This window comes from Mustela putorius, unplaced genomic scaffold, assembly GCF_011764305.1.
Source record: "Mustela putorius furo isolate JIRA1106 unplaced genomic scaffold, ASM1176430v1.1 tig00000228_pilon_pilon_pilon, whole genome shotgun sequence".
NCBI classification, from domain to species: Eukaryota; Metazoa; Chordata; class Mammalia; order Carnivora; family Mustelidae; genus Mustela; species Mustela putorius.
This window is the reverse complement of record NW_025421322.1, coordinates 7,856,670-7,878,573: the sequence shown is the minus strand read 5'-3', so window position 1 is coordinate 7,878,573 and position 21,904 is coordinate 7,856,670. Positions and strand designations below refer to the sequence as shown.

The 21,904-nt window shown below is 34.4% G+C and overlaps 1 protein-coding gene across 28 annotated transcripts in view; it reads right to left on the bottom strand.

Annotated features, from left to right (window-relative positions):
- Positions 1-21,904, bottom strand: part of RIMS2 (regulating synaptic membrane exocytosis 2) — a 595,904-nt gene that overhangs the window by 454,941 nt on the left and 119,059 nt on the right. For 15 of the 28 annotated variants that reach the window (XM_013064767.2, XM_045078009.1, XM_045078011.1 and 12 more), the window contains 2 exons: positions 17,556-17,766; positions 2,137-2,148 (listed from right to left, as the gene is read on the bottom strand). In XM_013064767.2, coding sequence (XP_012920221.1) covers positions 2,137-2,148; positions 17,556-17,766 — 223 coding nt within the window. The remainder of the gene's footprint in view (positions 1-2,136; positions 2,149-17,555; positions 17,767-21,904) is intronic. The other 13 variants (XM_045078010.1, XM_045078012.1, XM_045078013.1 and 10 more) reach the window with 1 other exon arrangement.

The window sequence follows — 21,904 nt, the reverse complement described above, 5'->3', positions numbered from 1 at the left end:
GTCCTCCCATTGGGGACTGCAAGAGATAAAGAAGTCAGGCTAGCCATTGAACAGCTTCTAGAACAGTCTGCTTTTCAAGTAGCCAACAGTCCACATGTGTGTGTACATATATACATACACACATGTTTATATGTATACATATATATGAATGCATTAAAATGTATGTATATGTGTACACACACAAACACACACACGTATACACATTACTCATAATCCATTTCGCTCCCTCCCAAAAGGAAACAGTCCCAAAGTCTCATCTACTTACAAAATCTGGCTCTGAATCCAGGATCTCTGAGGTAGAGCAAATCTTTCCACCAAGGTCAAGTGTACCTCATTGTAAAACACTGACTACACACTGAAAGACAAGTTACCTGTTCCCAATACACTCAACACACGATGATGGAGAAAGAACAGAGGGACCGCAACAGAAACTCTTGTCCAAAACAGGAAGAATCAGTAAGATACAGTGGTCAACTGTATAGCACCCAGCAATCCCTCCATGGACATACCTTCATTTCTTTGGTCACCCTATCTGGTAGTTCCTGGTTCAACTGTCTCCCTTGACTGTGGTCATTCATGTCCCCTTGTTCTGCCCTTTAGGAGGGTGTCCCTTGTCCATTATTCTCCTGGGCTGCATAAGAGACTGGCCCTGGCGAGTGTAGCTTTCCTGCATTCTGAGTGTAGCTTTCCTGCATCCATGACTAGTTTACACATCACACGGCTACTGTGAGGTCAGGGTAGTGCCTTAAAGGCTGACTAGTCACGGGACGTTTGCTACCCACGCTTGGGGTTTCTTTAGCCACTAGCTATATATGGCTATTTAAATTTAATTAAAATTAAATAAAATTTCCATTACAGTTATTCAGCCACACTCACCACATTTCACAGTTTCAATAGCTACCTGCGACAAGAACCTTCTGCATTGATGTTAAAGATACAAAACACTGTCATCATTGGTGAAAGTTCTATTAAACAGGGCTACATAAAAGAGTGTCATTAAAAAGTCCTGTTGAATTTTATTTGCAATGTTCCAAACCCACATAAAATTCACATACTTTTATCTGTTAGCCTCTCTATGGTTTAAAATACAAACTGTTATATTATGAAATCTTGTCAGTACATGAACATCATTTAGGTAGCTAAGTTATCACTGAAAGTCTCATTTCTGGGATAGGTGTCAGAATTCATTATGAAAGAAGAAGAAGAAGGAAATCACAGTATCTTTTCTTCTGCTCAGAGATTTCATTCTAAACCCGTATCAGTATTTGCCAACACTCGTATTATCCCAACCAAGTAACTGAAAACTGAACAGAATAAAAATGCTCCAACCAACAAAAAAGAAGGTACTGTTGGAAGATATCAGCTAAAGGATCTCTCTTTGGGTTTTATGCCAATTTGAATTTGGAAAGCTTGAAAAGACCTCAAGTTTTAGTATGACTCATCAAAAGAATCAGAATAGGAAGATTTTATCTATGTTTGCAGGAAGTCACCAGTCTCCAGAGCACATCCAAACCCAAATCAGACTTCTGCAGACATTAGCAGGTTATTCAAATCCGGCCTGTGGCCAAATTCTATATACCTGAGTATTTTAAAATTATAATTATATCTAATATGCAACATGAGGATATAAGATAGCTAATTTTGCTAATCTCTAAAACATTTTATAAATAAAAATAAAAATATATCAAATGCTCAGATCAACTATAAACATACGCTTCGGAAAATCCATGTTCAATGTTATTGAGACTCATTATTACAAAGATTACATCTTTATATTAACTCAGAAACTTGAAAACTGACCAATACAAGGAGTTGAGAAAACCATAAGATGAAAGAAGTTCTTATCACAATGAAGAATGCTAGAATATTTCCTTTAAAAAAAATACGAAACCAAAGAGGCAAGCTTTTTTAAGAGTCAAATAAAGTAATCAAATTTTCATCTATAATATAATAAAATGTGTTTATCAGTAAAATCAGATAGCATGCTTAAAATATATCAACATATAGCAATTACCATGCACTACAGCTGTAACAAAACACTTAGAAGTATATAAATTAAATATAGCTAACAAATTAAAATTAGCAATAATAACAGCAAGAAAAAAATAATATTAGACAGAAAAAAAAGACTCTAACCACTTTGTCCTCCTGGTGTGAAATCCACGAAAGCAAGTTAGAAAGGACAGAAAAGACAAAACAAAAAAAATAATAATTAATTCCATTCCTAAAATAAGTAAGAGTTTTTAAGAGTTTGTTAGTGAAATAAAAATTCTGAAAAAGTCTGTTACATTTTGACTGAAATATAAACATTTTAAAAGGAAAATTTTTTCCACACATTTCAAGCAAGAGTATGCCATATACTAGAATATATAAAGATATATAAACAATAGTTTCTATAAAAGAAATTAAATATACAAACATCAGAAAAATGAAAATGTTCTTTCCATAAATAAAATCCCAATTAAATACTCAATTAATCCAAAGAGAGAAACTGAACAATGTTAAAGAAAATAGCTTTTTAAGTAGAGACAATAAAACACAGCATCACTGTTTATCTTTAATTTCATCGTATACTGTCAAAAGTAGATAAAATTTTATGTGAATTATGCATATTGCTTCTAAAAGTTATTTCTGTCCCATTAATTTAGAAGCCTTCTAACCTTTATAACTAAAAATAAAAAATTAGAAAAAAATTAAAGATAAGACCCTATAAATTAATAAAATGGCAAGATGCATGATTTGGTCAAGGGAACACATTTAGATATTGTTAAAAACTGTTGCATTTCTCATTACTTAAATATAATAACAACTGTAAAAGTGGTAACATAATAATAATGATCTGATATAAGAACATATAGATTAAAAATTAAAATCATGCGTTTTGAAGTATCACTGCTTCTCTGATGTTATGGTTAGCCGTTTATAATACTTGTGACTAAGAGGAAGGACTAAGAGAGATCTATCTTAAAATTCCACCTTTTTTTTAAGTAACATTTCTACCTGTATACCTTGTGTAATTTTCTTAAACTCTCTAAGCCTTTATCTGCAAAATAGGGAATCAATATTTACTTTATAGGATTTTCTGAAATAAAATAACATGGAAAGCTCTCAATACAGTGCCTGGCATGGAGTTCTATACTATTCTAACCTATTGAAACATAGGATATTGCCTAGAAGCGAGAGAATTGCATTCTTTACATTATACTGTGCTCTTGATTGCTTCATTTGTTACAAATGGTAAAGGTCATATAAAAAACTATTGTGCACCATCCAGGACATCTATTGCTAATCAGTTAGTCCAACAAAAATCACTTATGAAGCATTCAGTTTATTTGTATCGTGCACTAAACTAGATTTCTGGGACATAAAAACTAAGTAAGACAGTTTCTGCCATCAAAGAACTAAATGTAGTAAGAGAAGGAAAACCATGCAGAATGGAGAGGCCTCTGAAAGCAGGAAAACAACAAAGCACTATAGAAACAGGAATGATGGAGGAGATAACAAGACTTTATGAAAAAGGATTAAGAGAAAGTTTCTGAGATGTAAGCAGGCCTTTAAAGAATAAAGAAGAGAAAGTCAAGCAAGACCAGTAAGGAAGAATATTTCATGCAAAGAACATGAAGTATGCAAAAAGCACAAAAGCACAAACAAGACTGGTATATTTGGAATACAAGTATGAGGGAATGACTCGATTATAACTGATACGTTTGAACTGAAGTCTCCATGAATAACTAAAAGCATCACCCTTTAACGAAAATTAATTCACACTGCAGAAACTTAAAAAAATGAAACAAAATGAAGTTATAACTAACAAATTTGCCAAGTTAATTCCTCTGAACAGGTAAATTAAATTTCAGCTATAACATATACATGAAAAACTTAGCTATAAAACATTATGAAATACTATTGCCATCATATCTTTATTATGTCAACAGGAATAAAAAATAAACAAAAACACTTACCATATGATTTATAAATAAGGCAAAATATCATTACCTACTACTGACTGAGTCTTCAACTGTGTGACAAAGTGCACACTAATTGGAAGGAAACAAATCTGGAAGCTGAGAGGACAATTAAGCAGATACCAAAATATGGGGGTTCTGGGTGGCCCAGTTAACCATCTACCTTCAGCTCAGGTCATGATCCCAGGGTCCTAGCATCGAGGCCCAGGTCCAGCTCCCTGCTCGGCAGGGAGTCTGCTTCCCCATCTCCTGCCCCTCCTCCCACTCATGCACTCTCTCACTCTCTCAAATAAATAAATAAAATCTTTTAAAAAAAAAAGATATTGAAATTTTGGGGTAAGAAACAAACGTGAGAGCAGTGTGAACTACCGTATTATCAAGAGAAATGGAGAGAAGTAGACTGATTTACGAGACACTGAGAAGTAAGGCTGTTAATACTTGAATGAAGAAGTAGAGGAGGACTCCAAGTCTGGCTTGGACAACTGGAAAGAACCATTCCTTGATAGAAGAAACACATGAGAAACACACTTGGAAAATAATGAATTCAGGTACAGACAAGGTGAATTTGAGGTGCCAATTATTACATGCAAACAGAGATTTTTCAGTAGGAACTATATACGTGGATCTGGAGCTCCAAAGACTAATCTAGCTAGTGAAATCATATCTGTAAATCAGCAACATGTACCCAGTATTTGAAGCTATAGGAGTCCATAAAATCCCCCCCAGGAAATTGTTAGAAGAAAAGGAAGAATGACCCCTAATCAAAATGGTCTTTCTCTTTGCACTAGCAAGCCTTCCAAGAAAAGAAATTCAAAATAGATTTTACTTTCTTTTCTTTTCTTTTCTTTTTTTTAGAGATTTTATTTATTTATTTGACAAACAGAGATCACAAGTAGGCAGAGAGGCTGGCAAAGAGGGAGAGAGGAGGAAGCAGGCTCCCCGCTGAGCAGAGAGCCTGATATGGGGCTCGATACTAGGACCCTGAGATCACGACCCGAGTTGAAGGCAGAGACTTTAACCCACTGAGCCACCCAAGCACCCCCAGATTTTACTTTCTAATCAGATTTTAGTAATACAATTAAATCAGAAGTTTCACTGTCACTATTTGTCAGAAGTGAAATAAGGCTCATCAGTAAACTGGAATTGAGTTGCATGAAAATCAAAGGGAATGTATAAATATAAAATATTGTCAAGGATCTCAGGGCAAAGAGTGATGGAAATATAAAAAAATTATATTCTGAAATATAAAATATAAATATATGAAACATAAGAAATAACTTGCTGTGGAGAAATATTTTTATTTGAAGCATATGGATAATTTGAATTTTAAAATGTTCTTTAGGGACACCCGGGTGGCTCAATTGGCTAAGCGTCCAACTCTTGATTTCAGCTCAGGTCATGATCTCAGGGGCGTGAAATGAAGTCCCATGTCGTGCTCCATGCTAAATGTGGAGCCTGGTTAAGATTCTCTCTCTCCCTCTCCCTCAGCCCCGAGCTCCCTTCTCTCTCTTCCTCTTCTTAAATAAATAAATAAATAATGTGTTCTTTAAAAGTGAATTTAATTGACCAATAAATTATTTCGGATCATATTTACTAGACTTGAAAACTCTAATAACTTAAGAGTATGTCCAAAAGCTATTTATTTAAAGTTTAATAGTACAAACATATATTTATTTAAAACTTCTTTTAAAAAGCTATCAAAAATGTATTTTATTTCCAAATAATTTTATACTCACCATTTATCCCCATAATCAACTTTCCCTATGGCCCTCCTTACTATCTGATCACCTCTGCTAATAACCAATTTACATTGCCTCTCCTGAAGATCAACTGAAGTGTTAATCTACCTTCCATTATCATCTGTCAGTGATTATTCTTTTTTTTTTTTTTTTAATTTGACAGACAGAGATCACAAGTAGGCAGAGAGGCAGACCGAAAGAGAGGGGGGGGAAGAAGGATCACTGCTGAGCAGAGAGCCTGATGCAGGGCTCGATCCCAGAACCCCGGCATCATGACCTGAGCCAAAGGCAGAGGCTTTAACCCACTGAGCCACCCAGGTGCCTCTGTCAGTGACTATTCTTTATATAACTTTCCATTATTAGTTCCCCAGTCACCTGCCAATCAAATGTCAGTTTCCCTTAGATTCCTCCTCTAGATATTCAATCACAGGGTGCCTGGGTGGCTCAGTCGGTTAAGCATCAGGGTCTTGATTTCGGCTCAGGTCATGATCTCAGGGCTGAGCCCTACACTGGGCTCTGCATTCCCAGCACAGAGTCTGCTTGAGATTCTTTCCCCCTTCTTTTCCCTCCCCCTCTGTTCCTCCCCCTGCTCGCATGCTCTCTCTCACTCACTCTCTCACCCTCAAATCAATCAATAAAATCTCTAGTCAGTCTTTCTCCTACTGCTTTGTTCTCTGTATTTCCAAAAAGATAGATCCCTCCCTCTACATCAATGTGATATACTTTCCATAGTTAAACTACCATTACATCTCTCTCTTCTTGCCTACCTTTTATAACCAATCCTAAACCACCTCTCACACCAATACAATATTACTCCATTTTCTCTGGAAAGTCTAATCCCTTCTTCCAAGAATAGCAACAATTACATAGTGCTTATACAGTTTATCTTTTTTACTCATTTGTTTGCAAGTTTGCTCTGCCATCTTGAAAAAAACATTGTCACGGTGCTGAGCGACAGCAAGGAGCTGGATCAAAAGACAATGCCTCTTCCAGAATAAGATGATAAATTAACAGTAAATGAGGGGACCGAGAGAAATAGAGTCACTTAATAGTAAAATATAAAGAGTACTAGATTAGAAGTGTTCAGCATCCACGGCAGCACAAAATTGACATGAGTTACCCAAAGAAAGCATCATGGGGAGATGATGCTTAAATCCAGGAAAAAAGAGTAAATGTTCATCAGATGGATAAGAGTTATGGGTAGGAGCAGGGTCTAGGGGAAAGCAGAGCTGTAATTCAGATTAAAGTGGCAGGGTAAGCAAAAGGATAAGAGATAAATACAAATAGTGTAGCTTGGCTGGGGCTTACAGAATGGAGTGAAGCACATGCCTTGAGTTAGGCAGGATACGAATCAGAGGACACTTTACGCCATTAGAAACTCCAGGAGTCATGATGACTTCATGAATCATCAAAAAATGAGTCGTCATTAAATAGGTTTTAAGCAGAAGGTAAAATAATCAGATTTGCATTTTACAAATATCGCAATAGCAATATGTGAAGTATGTGTACAAGGAATCGAGACAAAAGCAGAGAGACCCATGAGGAAACTGACATTAGTCCAGGTGAAAGAAAAGCCCAAATAAGACCACAGTTAGTAGTTCATAAAGGTAATGAGGAAATGACCATCTCCAAACATTGCGAGTAAAGATGGGTGATAGAGAGACCTAAAAGTATTCCTGGTTTTTTGGTTTAGGTGACAAAGTAGATAGTGGTACCGTTCAAAATTTGAAAGTTACAGAAGGAATAGATCTAGGGCTTGTTCCAGTGATATAAAATACACAGCCTGTTCTGACAAGTAAGATTTAGTGCTATTCTAATATATTCATTGAAAGGGAATTAAAAAGACAGAGATTCTTCAAAAGAAGAATCTTATATCCTTTCATTTTTTCCAATTGGGTCACATTTGATTTATTTAGATATACAAAAAAAAAAGGCATATATTTCCATATACAACTTGAAGAGTTTAAACATATGAATACATCTATGAAACCATCACCCCAGTGAAGTTAACAGACATATCTGTCACCTCGAAATGTTCCTTTGTGACCCCTGATGTTTTTTCTTTTTATGGATCAGGATTATTTTTTACTTGAAATTAAAAAAAAAAATTGTTTCAGGTAAGAGCTCATTTATTCTTTTGCTTATGTTAGAAGCTAAATATTTTCTTGGGATTGTTTGAAAAAGAATTGGGTGAGATTTACTGAGTATTCTACCTAAAAAATAGAGGAATTCATAACTATTTCTAACGCTCCTCTCACATATTGTCTGTATTCCCTTCCTTTTGTGCTCCCCTACCTAGTGTCTTTTTAACTATGCTATGTTGCAGTTTTGGTGATATCCTGAATTTCTTTATCTATTAAACTACCATATAGTCCACTTTTATGATTAGAATTCATTGCAGATGCTATTATTAATCTTCCCCATACAAGCTAAGTAAAATCTATTGAACCTGGTGCTCATCTTATGCACTGACAAGGAGCTTACTTCATTTATTGATGAAGATATTAGGTACTGAGCAGGATTCTTTCTTTCTCTCCAGGTGGTTAGGAGCAAGTAGACAGCAGTAGATAGCAGGCTTTCAAATGCACATTAACCAAGTATTGGTTAACAATATGCCATTCATCAAGAATACCTATGCACCTGTTATATATCGGTAATCTAAATATATTTTTTCTTTTCTCCAAAATAAACACCTAAAAACCATGTACCTCTCACACATTTTTAGGATAACATTTACATTTGAAGTTTAAATAGTTAGAAGGATGCATTTTCAGATACATTGTATATTGTAGGTATGTTTCAATTACATTTTTATCAAATCCTGGAGCTGCAGATTTACCTCATTCATTATATGGAAAATGCTTACTACATATCCTATTTGGAAAACCAGGCCACGTTGAGAAACCATTAGACAAATATGTGTTTTTTGGTTTTTTTTTCCTCAAAGTGTCCAACTTCATTTTTAAATTCAAATAAATGTGGCATTATGGACCACTACGATCATCTCACATCAAAGTTCTAATTCTAAAAAAGAGACATAAGGAACCAGAGTCCCACCAGAAGTCCGCTTGCCTTATAGAAATAAACGCTTCTCCTTTCTATTTTTCTTACAAAATCTCTAACTGCTTTGCCCTCAAGGAACTCTCCCTCAAGACAAGACATTGTAGAATTGTCACTTTGTTTCATGCCTCAGAAATTCTTACATCCTGAGGCAATCCATTATATAAAGACTAGATTCACATTAGGTAGGGTTAAGGAGCAGGCGTTTGATTTGAAAAGCATAAGAGCAATTATAAAAAAGTGAGTTAGAAAGAAAATTCCACAAAACAGAAATGTTCTCAGGTAGATCCATTTTAAGAAAAAAATGAAAGATACATATGGAAATTTTTGCCCTTTAAGTTATTCACACTCATCTACTCTCCAGAAAGCCTTCCTTCCACAGCCAGTGTACACTACCTCACTCTCAAGCCTACTGCCATATACCTCAGAGTATAAAGTGCCTATGGAATCATCCAGAGATTCCTGAAGAGAAACAATCCCAACCTGTAACTACAACAGATTGTGTAAGCTTCCTAGCTCTTCTAGTAATATTACCAACACTGAATCGTGCTCTACAGGTGATGGAAGTGGGGGCGGAGCCAGGTAAATAACTATAAAAGATGCCCTGTGGAGAAGGAAATGAGCTCATGTAAACTTCACTGAAAATGTCTTTCCTTATGCTCCATTTGCAACATGATTTTGCCTCCTCCCATGACGGTGATATGAATGAGTTAGTATAAAATGTCCTAAGGCTCTGTAAGTTAGACTGTTTCTCACAGTTCCTATATTATGCTGTACCATTAGGGAGGCTGACATCAATGAGGGAAAATAATTCTTCCTTTTAAATTCAACAACCATTTCAAATAATATTCTCACACCTTCTACATCATTGAGCCTAAAGGCTTAAAATTGAGGATCCACCTGATGCAGTCATTGGCTTAAGGGTAGTCCTATGAATTATAAAATTCTAATAATTAGCATTATATAGAATTATAATACTTCTAATAATTAGAATTATATAGAGTTTTAATAATTCTAATAATTGGAATTATAACTAGCTGCTACCCAGCTCTCAAATTCCTATGAACACAGTTTACTAAAACTGTGATGCCCTCAACACTGTCATGTTCCATAAATGTGGGGTGGGATAAAAACCAAAGCTTAACGCACAGTGTACTAGATACAGTAACGTAGGAGAATTGATGGAGTTTCTCAGTTCCTTCCTAAAAATTATTTAAGCAGTAAATATATTTGGCTATGTGAATATACTTTCTGGTACTTCAAGCATTACATGAGTTATCTATTTTAAATTTTTAATTTTTAAGTTAAATTTTTTAATTTTAAATTTTACAATTATAAAATGTCGAACCCAAAAAAGACCTTAGAAATCACAAACTGATGTTTTCGTTTTACAGCTTTTGAAACCGAAGCATTAAGACATGAAGTGACATGTCAAACCAAAGTCATACAACAGCAGGACAGAAACAAAACTAGATTCTTCATCTCAATTTATGCCAGCCTCTTCCTGGAGAATGTTAAGTGTTTCCTGATATACTGGTATGTAGTATTTCTATGACATTTAAAAGAAAATTCATATCTGATATGCTTGCCTTGGGCATTTGGGAACTGATTGTATATTGCACCAGCACACTAGCTAAAGACTTGCCCATAATCATAGTGACCTGAAATTTTTTTTAATTTTATTTATTTATTTTAAGTAATCTCTACACCCAGTTGGGGGCTCGAATTCACAAACCCAAGATCAAGAGTTGCATGCTCTTCCAACTGAGCCACGCAGATGCCCTGTGAGTTGAAATTTCTCAAAAAGAAAGAACTACCTGAAGGACTGCAGAAATACCCTAATCATTAGTTTATCTCTCAGTGCACAGTTAAAAAATTAATTGTTAAAATCATTCATATAAATGATACTTAATGATACGGTTATACAGTAAAAACGTCTATATTATTTCACTCTTAGCCATATGACATAATGAACAACATATGTCAATATATTTTAAGGGACTTATTTAATGATCATTTGCTTTTACAATCATTCTAAAAGTTATGATTCATTCTGCTTCGAATCTGATAATTTATAGTAAAGAAAAAATCCCATCTATTATATTTGTAAATTAATATAATTCTGAAAAATGTGTATTACTTACTTTCTCAAAATGAGATATCTTTTAAGCAAATAATAATATATTTTTCCCACCAAAAAGCAAAAGAAAGAAAAAATTAATGTTGCCATCCTTCGAAGCTTAAAATAATCCTCATTGTAAATTACCTTTCATGTCTGCCCTATTAGAATCCCCAATCTATGATTATAAAATAATTTCTTCCTTATGAAGTCATTATTTTTAAATCTGAACTAAATATAAAGCTTTAATTTACAGGGGGTGTCATCTTAAGAGGAAATAAATAAAAGCAATATTTCATAAAAACATATTATATTGGTATTTCCATATGTCCTGCACTACATTTATTCTTGCTGAATCATGAATCATGTGCCTCAAAAAAGTTAATTAATTGTTAAGGATGGCTCCACATGAAAGAGCCTCAAAATTAAAACAAAAGACTCTTTTATCTTATTCTCATAGAAGATTACTAAAATTATTTTAAAATGCTTTATAATTAAATTTTAAGCTATAAAATACTTGTATTCTCATTATTCTACTTCATAAAAATAGTCTGAACAAATTTTACTGAGCTTAATCCTTTGGGGCTATGATAAATCAAAAAGTATATTCAGCATCTATTGAGATTAAAAGCCTCTTCTATTACATAAGGCAACCAAGCATACATACAATGATCCAATTTAAAAAGAGAAATTAAAAATACTTTTTTCACTTAGAATATGGACAACCTTTATACATATCATACAAAGGAATGCTTCCTCAAGTAGATTATGAATAAAAATGTAGAAAAACTAATAAAGAAATCCAAAGTTATGCTCTTTGAGCTAAAATCTAGATTATTTTTTCTTATGTTTCATTCCCCTAATACTTCCCTCAGATATAAGAAAAAATACAAGAAAAATGGGAAATACTACTTCCGGCTCCTTCTTTCTTCCACAAACCATCCACCAGGCTAATCCACAACATACAGAGTTCTATAGTTGACTACAATAAAACAGACTTTCAACGGGATTTCCAATTTTTCACTGTATTTAATTTACTAACTAAAACTTTGCTCAGCATAAAAAAAAAAAAAAAAAACACTTTGCTCAGCATAAAGTGACTATACCTTAGAAGCCGGAAAATATATAATCAAGCCTATAATCTGATTCATTAGAGACTTCTACTTGTGGCCTAAATGGAGTAGCAAGAACAAGATTTCTCCACTTGCCTAGCAATCAAACATAATGTGGGAAAACACATAAAGAAGTGGTTTTCAAGACACTGGGCATCAGGCAAAAAAACCCACAGAGATAGCTAAAATATGGGAAACAAATAGGATAAGCTCTCTAACTGCCCCCAGCTTATAGTTTGAGAGACTTTCCAGGCAGCAGTTCGCTTGGCAAACATCCTCAAGTGAAGAGAACAAACTGAAAACAAACACTGTGAGGAGGCCAGCACAACTGCATTTCACAGGCCAGCTTACCACAGAAGAAAAAACTGTAGAAGGAGAACCCCATAGATCTGCAGGGATTCCCTTCAAGTATTCAGCTGGTAATGATGAGTGAGCATGCATGTGAAAAAAGTCATACGAAGGGTTAGAGAAAACAGTGATGTTTCTACCACCAAAACTGGAAGAACTGTTAATTCACGTTGAATAAACACATACAAAATTGTACTCAGAAGAGAGTGAGGAAAACACATATCATAATGAGAATAATCAATCAAAACCAACCAAAAACTGAGACAGAGATGTTGAAATTAGCAGAAAAGAACATCAAAACAGTTATTACAGAGCATTTGTTCTGTATGTACAAAAACTTATGTAGCTCATGGAAGATAGTTTTAAAAAGTCCAAAATTGAAATTTAGACATAAAAACAATGTCTGAGATGAAAAAAAGAAAAAGCAGATATGATATTGCAAAAAAAAAAAAGAGTAAACTCAAAAGCACAACAATAAAATATACTTAAAATGAAAAGCAAGAGAAAAATAAAATGTGGTTTAATGAAAAGAACATAAGTAATCTGTAAAACAACTTCAAGCGGCCTAATTAATGTATGAGTAATGAGAGTTCCTGAAGGAAAAGAAAGAAAAAAAGAAAGCCCAATAAAAATATTTGGTATGTGGTGTGGTGAGCACTGTGTATTGTGTAAGACTGATGAATTACAGATGTGTACTCCTGAAACAAATAATACATTGTACATTAAAAAAAATTTTTTTTGAAAAAATAATGGCCAAAATTTTCCAAAACCCTACATAAACTATAAACTCACAAATCAAAAAAGCTACAAACACAAGAAAGATGAAGAAAAAAAAATACAAAGAAACATTATAATTAAGTTTCATGTAACCAGTGATAAAAAGAATTATCTTAAAAGCCATTAGACAGGGCACCTGGGTGGCTCAGTGTGTTAAGCCTCTGCCTTTGGCTCAGGTCATGATCCCAGGGTACTGGGATCAAGCCCCGCATCAGGCTCTCTGCTCGGCAGGAAGGCTGCTTCCCCCACCCCTTCTGCCTGCCTCTCTGCCTACTTGTGATTTCTGCCTGTCAAATAAATAAATAAAATCTTTAAAAAAAAAAAAAAAAAGAGGAAGAAGCAATTAGATAGGGGAGCCTGGGTGGTGCATTTGGTTGAGCATTTAACTCTTGGTTTCAGCTTAGGTCATGATCTCAGGATGGTGAGATGGAGCCCCACAGATGGCTCTATGCTCAATGTGGAGTCTGCTTGACTCCTCTGCCCCTCTTCCCCACCCCCACCCCATGCTCAGTAATAAATAAATAAATCTTTAGGGAAAAAAAGCAATCAGAAAAAAGAACATTGATATACAGAAAAACAAAGATGAGAATGGTATCACACGTCTAATTGGAAACAGTGAAACAAAATTTTAAAATACTTAAAGAAAAACCCTCAGTCTAGAATTCTATACCTAGAAAAACGTTTAAAAAAAAAAAGCAAAATTTTCAGCAGAAAAGTTTATTCCTCATCAGCAGACTCACACTACAATAAATATTAAAGGAACAACTTCAGGCAGGTAAAATATGATACCATACAGAAATATAGTACTATGAGAAGAAAGTAATAATATTAGAAATGATAAAGACAACAGTAAATAGACAATATTTCCTCTATTATTTAAAACTCTTTAAATGATAAATTTTCTAAACAAAAATGAATAACTGTGTAATGTCAGGTTATAAAATAAGTAAAAGTAAAATATATCATGCTTTATGTTAATAAAGTCCAAAAGAGTAGAAATGGAAATACAGTGTTGGAAGGTTCTTATACTATATTATACACAAAATGATATAATATCAGTGAAGACTGATAATGAAATTTAAAGATTTATACTACTAAATTTATACTACTATCCTGAAGCAATTAATAAATAACAAAATGAAGAAAAAACAAAGCTATAAAACACAGTCACAAAGCTAACAAGGCAATGAAGGTGATAACCTGGATCATAAAAAGTGCTTGACTAATTCAAAGGAGACTAAAACAAAAAGAGAACAAAAACAAAAATCAGACAATACAAGTAGAAAAAAGGAAAATGATATAACCAAACAAATCATATAAGAAATCATATTAAATATAAATTATCTAAGGCCCCAATTAAAATGTAGAGATTTTCAGGTTGAATAAGAAAGCAAGGCCCAATTATACGCTGTCTATAAAGAAAATACTTTAAATAGGAAGACAAAAATTAATCTACAGTAAAAGAGAAAAATGTAAACCAAAGTTGGAGTGGCTTTATTAAGATTAGACAAAGTGGATTTCAGAGCGAAGACTATTACCAGGAAAAAAGGAAGCCATATAATGATTTTAAAGAGGTCAATTAATTAATAGAAACGTAATAATCTTAAATGTTTATGCATTTGAAAACAGAACTTAATAAAATACATAAAACAAAACCAAAAATACATAGAACTGCAAAAGGAAGGAGACTAATTCAAGTATAGTTGTATATTTCAATATCCTTCTCTTAATAATTGAGAAAATAAATAAGCAGAACATCAAAAAGGATATACTAGACGTGAACAACTGCATCAACCAACTTGACTTAGAGTACATTTAAAAACACTCCACCAGGGGCACCTGAGTGGCTCAGTGGGTTAAAGCCTCTGTCTTCAGCTCAGGTCATGATCTTAGGGTCCTGTGATCAAGCCCCGCATTGGGCTCTCTGCTTAGCAGGGAGCCTGCTTCTCCCTCTCTTTCTCTGCCTGCCTCTCTGCCTACTTGTGATCTCTCTCTCTCTCTCTGTGTCAAATAAATAAATAAAATCTTAAAAAAAAAAAATCCACCAAAAAATTAAAGAACATATGAATACATATCCTTTTCAAGTATACATATTTACCAAAATAAACCATATACTGATCATAAAATAATTATGAATACATTTCAAAGGATTCAAAGGATTCAAAGTATGTTTAGGACCACAATAGAACTAAATTAAAAATCATTACCATAAAAATCTCTGGAAACTCCCTAATATGTGGAAAATAAATAACATACTTCTAAATTATTCATGTATCAAAGAAGAAAAGGAAAACTTGTATTTTTAACTGAATGAAAATGAAAGACAACATATCAGAATTTGGGGGATGTCACCAAAGAAGTACTTAGGGGAAACTGACAGCATGTAATAGCAATATTAGAAAAGGAGAGACATTTCAAAGCAAAGACCTCAGTTCCCACCTTAAGAAACCAGAAAAAGAGAAAATTAAAGCCCAAATCAGCAGAATTAAAGAAATAATAAAGATCAAAGATGAAATCAACAATTGAGAAAACCAATGAAACAAAAAACTAGTTACTTGAGAAGATCATTAAAATTAATAGATTTCTAGCCAAATTCAGCAGGAAAAAGAGAGAAGATGTAAATTACCAATATCAGAGATGAAAAAGGTAGCATCACTATAGAATCTACAGATACTAAAGAATAATAATGGAATACTGTGAGCAGGTTTATGCCAATAAATATTACAACTTATGAGGATCTGAAGAAATTCCTTGAAAAACGCCAAAGCTCATTCAAGAAAGAATAAATGACTTGAATAATTCTATACCTATTTAAAGAAATTGAAACTGTACTTTAAAACCTTCCCAAAAATTAAACATCATGCCCAGATGGCTTTCCTGGTAAAATCTATAAAACATAAATACCAATCCTACAGAAACTTTCCTAAAACACTGAAGAGAGGGAAATACTTCCCAACTCATTTTATCAGTACAGCATTACTGTGATACCAAAAATCAAAGAAACATATTATAAGAGGAAAACTACAGACACTAACATTCATGAAGCAAAAACTATAAATGAAACTTTAACAAATCAAACCCATTATTAGATAAAAGGGTTAAACCATCATAAGCAAATGGGATTTGTCCCAGGAATATAGTTGGTTTAGCATTTCAAAATCAACCAATGAAGTTCATTACTACATTAATAAGGAAGGAAAAACATGATTAGTTTCAATAGATGGAGGGAAAGTGTTTGATAATTTCCAGCATATATTCCTGATATAAAAATAAACAAATAAACCAAAAACATCTCTCAGCAAATTAGGAATAGATAGCATCTGTGAAAAACTAACAGCTAATATAATACTTAGTAGAGAAGGACTGAATGCTTCCACCCTAAGATCAAGAACAAAACAGGGATGTATGCTCGCATCACTTCTATTCAGAACTGTGCTGGAGTTTCTAGCCAATGGAAGTAGTCAGGAAAAGAAAACTAATCCGGTAAACCAGGGGTAAAGACTAAGGGGATAAAATGGAAAATCATTAATTCTGGGAAAAACAAAACAGTGAGAAACAGGAAACAGTGAGAAAATGTGGAGAAATGAAATCACACAGGAGAACAAATCCCCATAATTATGTTTTAGTAATGTATGTACAAACATCAGCTTCTTATTTTAAAACTGCCTAAGTAAAGAATGGAGGGATAAAATACTAGAGAGGAAATAAATGCAAATTCTAAAGAATTTATTGAGAAAGACATTATAATACTGTTTTTGCTGATTTCAGCAAAGCCTTCCTTGAGCAGCATTAACATATTCCCTAAAGTGGATGGATAAACTACAAAAATCTAGTAGAAAACAACACCTTAACATTTCTTCTTTAAATTCCATAGTCTAATGTTTATTTCATTGATGTTAAAACAAAAATAAAGGGTAATAGAACTTCAAAAGCTGTAAAATTATAAAACACAGACTCTCTAAGGTGGGAAGAGCCTCTTTTGAAAGGAAAGAAAACAGGGGTCAAAGGATGTGTAGGTCTAGAAAATTATAAAATTATGTATAGGTAATGGAAAAAGCAGTGTCACTGCTCTAACATTAATCAGTTGTGGACTTTAAGAAGGACCTTTAGTCTCCCTAAATATGTTTTCTGCATCTGTAAAATAAAAGAGTTAGACCAACTGATCTCTAATTTATCTTCATCGCCTTTGAAAGTTTAAGATCCTATGATTCTAAACAAAATCATTAGCTAAAGGACATAAACAATGAGATAAATCCTTCAACTGAAAAGAAAAATGAAACATTTCTTTTATCTAAAATAAAGACACTAGAGGTTTTTTGGTTCATTGGTTAACCTGAATATAAATTTCAACTGTCTGCTTTATTTTATTCACAATTAGCTTAACTGTATTATAAGCTTAGCTATAATAGAATCATGTATAATTTTCATTCTGTACCTTGTTTGAGCGTAATGACACTCGACCTCCACAACGAGCACAGAACTTTGTTTGGCAATATGAACAGTTATGGCCACATCCATCAGCAAATTTTGTTTTGTGGCAAATACCACAGGTTGGGGCATCACCCTTCTGCTCTTGCTGCTGTTGTGATTCTTCTCCCATCTTCTTCACCTGCTCCTTGTACATTTCAAACTGCTGATGAAGTTTTCTGCAGAGAAAGCAGATAAGAAAAATCTGGTTGCCTGATGGTCTCAAAAACAGTAATTATGACAATCTATCTACAATTTTGTATCCAAAAATTTCATTAAATGAGGATAAAGAATAAAAATTTAATTTTCTGATTATTGAATAACATCCTACAGGGCACATCACAAGAGTGCTGTAACTAGTTCTGCCCTCTGACATACATGGTAATTTAAGAGCCAATTAATACATGCGAATAAAGACAGCTCTTTAAGTTATAATTGTAAAATTTTTATCTCCCACTTGTAATATATTTTCAATCATATGTCCTAAAATATTTAAAGTATTATTTTTCAAAGGTTTAGCTTCAGAATTGGACTGAGCTGATTTGACTTACACAGTATAGCCAAAACCTATGAACTTCAAATCTTTGAGACAACTCTCAATTGGAGTGCTCTTAAGAATCCAAACAGAGGGGAAAACACTGGATGAGTGCTCTCACTAATTGTTTAAATCTGTTCAACAGTCTGGATATTAGCTGGCTTTAAAAACATTGTGAAAGATTAGAAGCTTAGCAAATAAGGCTGTGCAAACAAAGGCCAGTTTCTATCTTAAAAACAAAACCCCCAAAATGAGGAAAAAGATGCCTAGAAAAAGGTTTTATTTACTCTTTAAAAATAAATCGTGATAAAAATTTTCACTTCCATTATCTTCATAAAGGAAAATTTTAAATGTTTTAAATTAACTCTGCTTAAGATTTTCAAAGCTGTAAATGATGTCACTCCCAACCTAAAAATGACAAAAGGCTAAATATTCTATAAAATCGTAACTTTTCTTGAGCCCATCAGAGAGTTGAAGATATAAGGCAAAAAATCTGAACTCCAAAGAGCAGCAAGCCCCTCCAAAGAGAAACGAAATACACTGTTTCATCATTTGCAGAGCTGAAGAGGAGAAAGAGGGGACACCCTACAAGCAGGGAAGAGGAAATTAATTAAAATTTTAACAAATTGTAAAAGGCCAAGTGTGGGCTAACATACAGTTTGGAATAGCTAGAGGCCCAGACTCAAGGAAAACCCACATTCACCACAAGCACTTTTCTGCAGGCCTCTATTGGTCACTTATGAAGAAGATTGGGAGCAAGGCATAAGAACAAACAACTCTTCAGGGGTACACATGTGTAGGTGTAAAAGAGTTAACTAGTGGCTGCTGAAGTACAGGCCCAATTCCCCAGACCATCTCTCCTAAAAATGTCAAAGCTATAAGCCACAGGGAGAAGGAAATTCTGTCATCCCCAGAGCAAAGGCATCTACTGCAGCTAAGGAAAAGGTTAAAGGGGAAAAACCTCTGCCCATGAGAGAGGAACAGGAAACCATCTTCAGCCAACAACCTTTGCTCAAATCAAAGGTCTTTCATATCTAGGGAAGAGATGGAAATTCCTGTCCCAAACCTATCAGAGATACAAGGCAGATTTACTTCTATGGGAAGAAGGGCCCAAGAACTCTGAGCAAACCTCATCCATAAGGCCCAGATCAACAGGTCCTATCAATGAAGGGCAGGAAAACTTAACAAAACACCCTTGCCCCTGACACAAACCTAGAATCAAGAAATAAGCATCAATCATTTACTCCAGGGAGCAGAGTGGAGGGGCAGCAAAAGCATACGGAGAGATGCCTCTATGCAGTAAGTAGATGGAAATAAGTAGATGGAAATGGCTGAAGGGGTAGCAAAACACTGAAAAAAACTTCTGATACTCCTGCATTCTTCATAAATACAATGCAGCAGTAGCCAACTGGAGGAATTGGGAGGAATTTGAAGACTGTGATGCACTAAAGATAATGATGGCAACACCAAAATCCAAACCTATCTGAACTTCCGACCTGATGATGACTTAATTTCCAACACTAACAGTCTGACAGAAAAGGCATGCCTTTAAGGCATAAATAGAATTCAAAACCCCAAGACTCAGAGGAAACCCATCACCAAGAGATAAAGTAATTAATGTAATTAGATTCAGAGATGACAAGATTGATGGACTTACTGAAGTCATCAGGCAGACTTGAAAATGACTATAATTATTAAGGTAAAAGATTCACAGAAAAAGGGGGACAACAAACATGAACAGATGGGGTACTGAGGCAGAAAGATACAAAGTATAAGAGTCATATGAAAATGCTGGAAATAGAAAACATGTCATCAGAGATGAAGATTTTCTTTTATGGGCTAAGGGATACACTTGAAAAAACTAAGGAAAAAATTAGTAAACTTGAAATAAGTCAATAAAAAATATCCAAACAAACAAAAAAGAGTTGGAGAAGGGAAGAAAAAAAACAAACAGAGCATCCAAGAGCTAAATTGATCTAACACGTGAAATTGGTGTCCCAAAAGAAGGAGCAAACAGAACAGAGGAAATATTTGAAGGAATAATGGCCATGAACTTTCCAAAATTAATGAAAGTTACCAAATCACAGACACATGAACCTCAAAGAAGCCTTTGTAGAACAAACACCAAATCCACACACACCTAGACTCATCATAGTCAAACTGCTAAAACCCAAAGAAAACTATGAAAGCAGCCAGAGAAAATGATATATTATATGTATAGAACCAATGATAAAAATTACAGAAGATCATCTTTCAGAAACCATGGAAGCTAGACGACTTTGGAGTAAAATCTCTATGAAGACTGACAGAATAAAACTGTCAACCCAAGATCCCATGGGCAATGAAATTATGTTTCAAAAAATAAAGGGAAGGGGCGCCTGGGTGGCTCAGTGGGTTAAAGCCTCTGCCTTCGGCTCAGGTCATGATTTCAGGGTCCTGGGATCAAACCCTGCATTGGGCTCTCTGCTTGGCAGGGAGCCTGCTTCCCTTCCTTTCTCCCTGCCTGCCTCTCTGCTTGTGATCCCTGTCAAATAAATAAATAAAATCTTTTTTTTAAGATTTTTTATTTATATATTTGACAGAGAGAGATCACAAGTAGGCAGAGAGGCAGGCAGAGAGAGAGAGAGGAGGAAGCAGGCTCCCTGCTGAGCAGAGAGCCCAATGCAGGGTTTGATCCCAGGACCCTGAAATCATGACCTGAGCCGAAGGCAGCGGCTTAACCCACTGAGCCACCCAGGCGCCCAATAAATAAAATCTTTTAAAAAAAAGTTAAAGGAAAATAAAGACTTCTCAGGCAAAGAAATGTTGAATTTATTGTTAGAAGACATTAACCATAGGAATTTAAAGTAAGTTCTTAGGCAGAAGGAGCATGATATTCCTTCAAAGTATCATATAGAAAACTGAACACATAAAAATAAACACTTATACTAAAAGGAAAAAAGTCTCAAATACATTTCCAAAAAAAGAGAAAATTAAAACCAAAGAAAGCATTTTTTAAAAAAGTTTTTTAAACTATAGAAGAAATCCATGAAACCAAATGCTGCTTCTTTAAACAAAACAAACAAACAAAAAAAAAAAATCAATAAAATCAATAAACCTTCAAACAAAATAGTTAGGGGGGGGAAGAAGATAAAAATTACCTAGAGCAAGAACGATAGAGGGAACATCACTACAGACTCCACAGTTACTCAGAATTAAATGCAACAGATTACAAGAGAAAACTATGAACAATTCTCTGCTCATAAATTCTGTAGCTTACATAAGAAATAGACTATAATAAAATAGACTATTTCCTTGAAAGACTGAAACTGGCACACCTCACTCAAGAAGAAACAGAAAGACGGACAAGTCCCATACGTGTTAAAGAAAGTTAATTCCTAGTTTAAAACCTAAAAAAAGAAAAAAAAAAACAAAAAAACTTCTCATGCTCACTGGTTTTATCGATGATTTCCACCAAACATTTAAGGAAGAAATAACACAATTTTACATAATCTCTTCCAGAAAATAGAAAACAAGGGGCCACTTCCTTACTAATTTCCTAAGGCCAGCATTACTGTGATACCAAAACCATATAAAAATATAATGGGGGGGGTGCCTGGGTGGCTCAGTGGGTTAAAGCCTCCGCCTTCGGCTCAGGTCATGATCTCAGGGTCCTAGGATCGAGCCCCACGTCAGGCTCTCCGCTCAGCGGGAAGCCTGCTTCCCCCTCTCTCTCTGCTTGTCTCTCTGCCTACTTGTGATCTCTGTCAAATAAATAAAAATATATACATATATAATGGAAA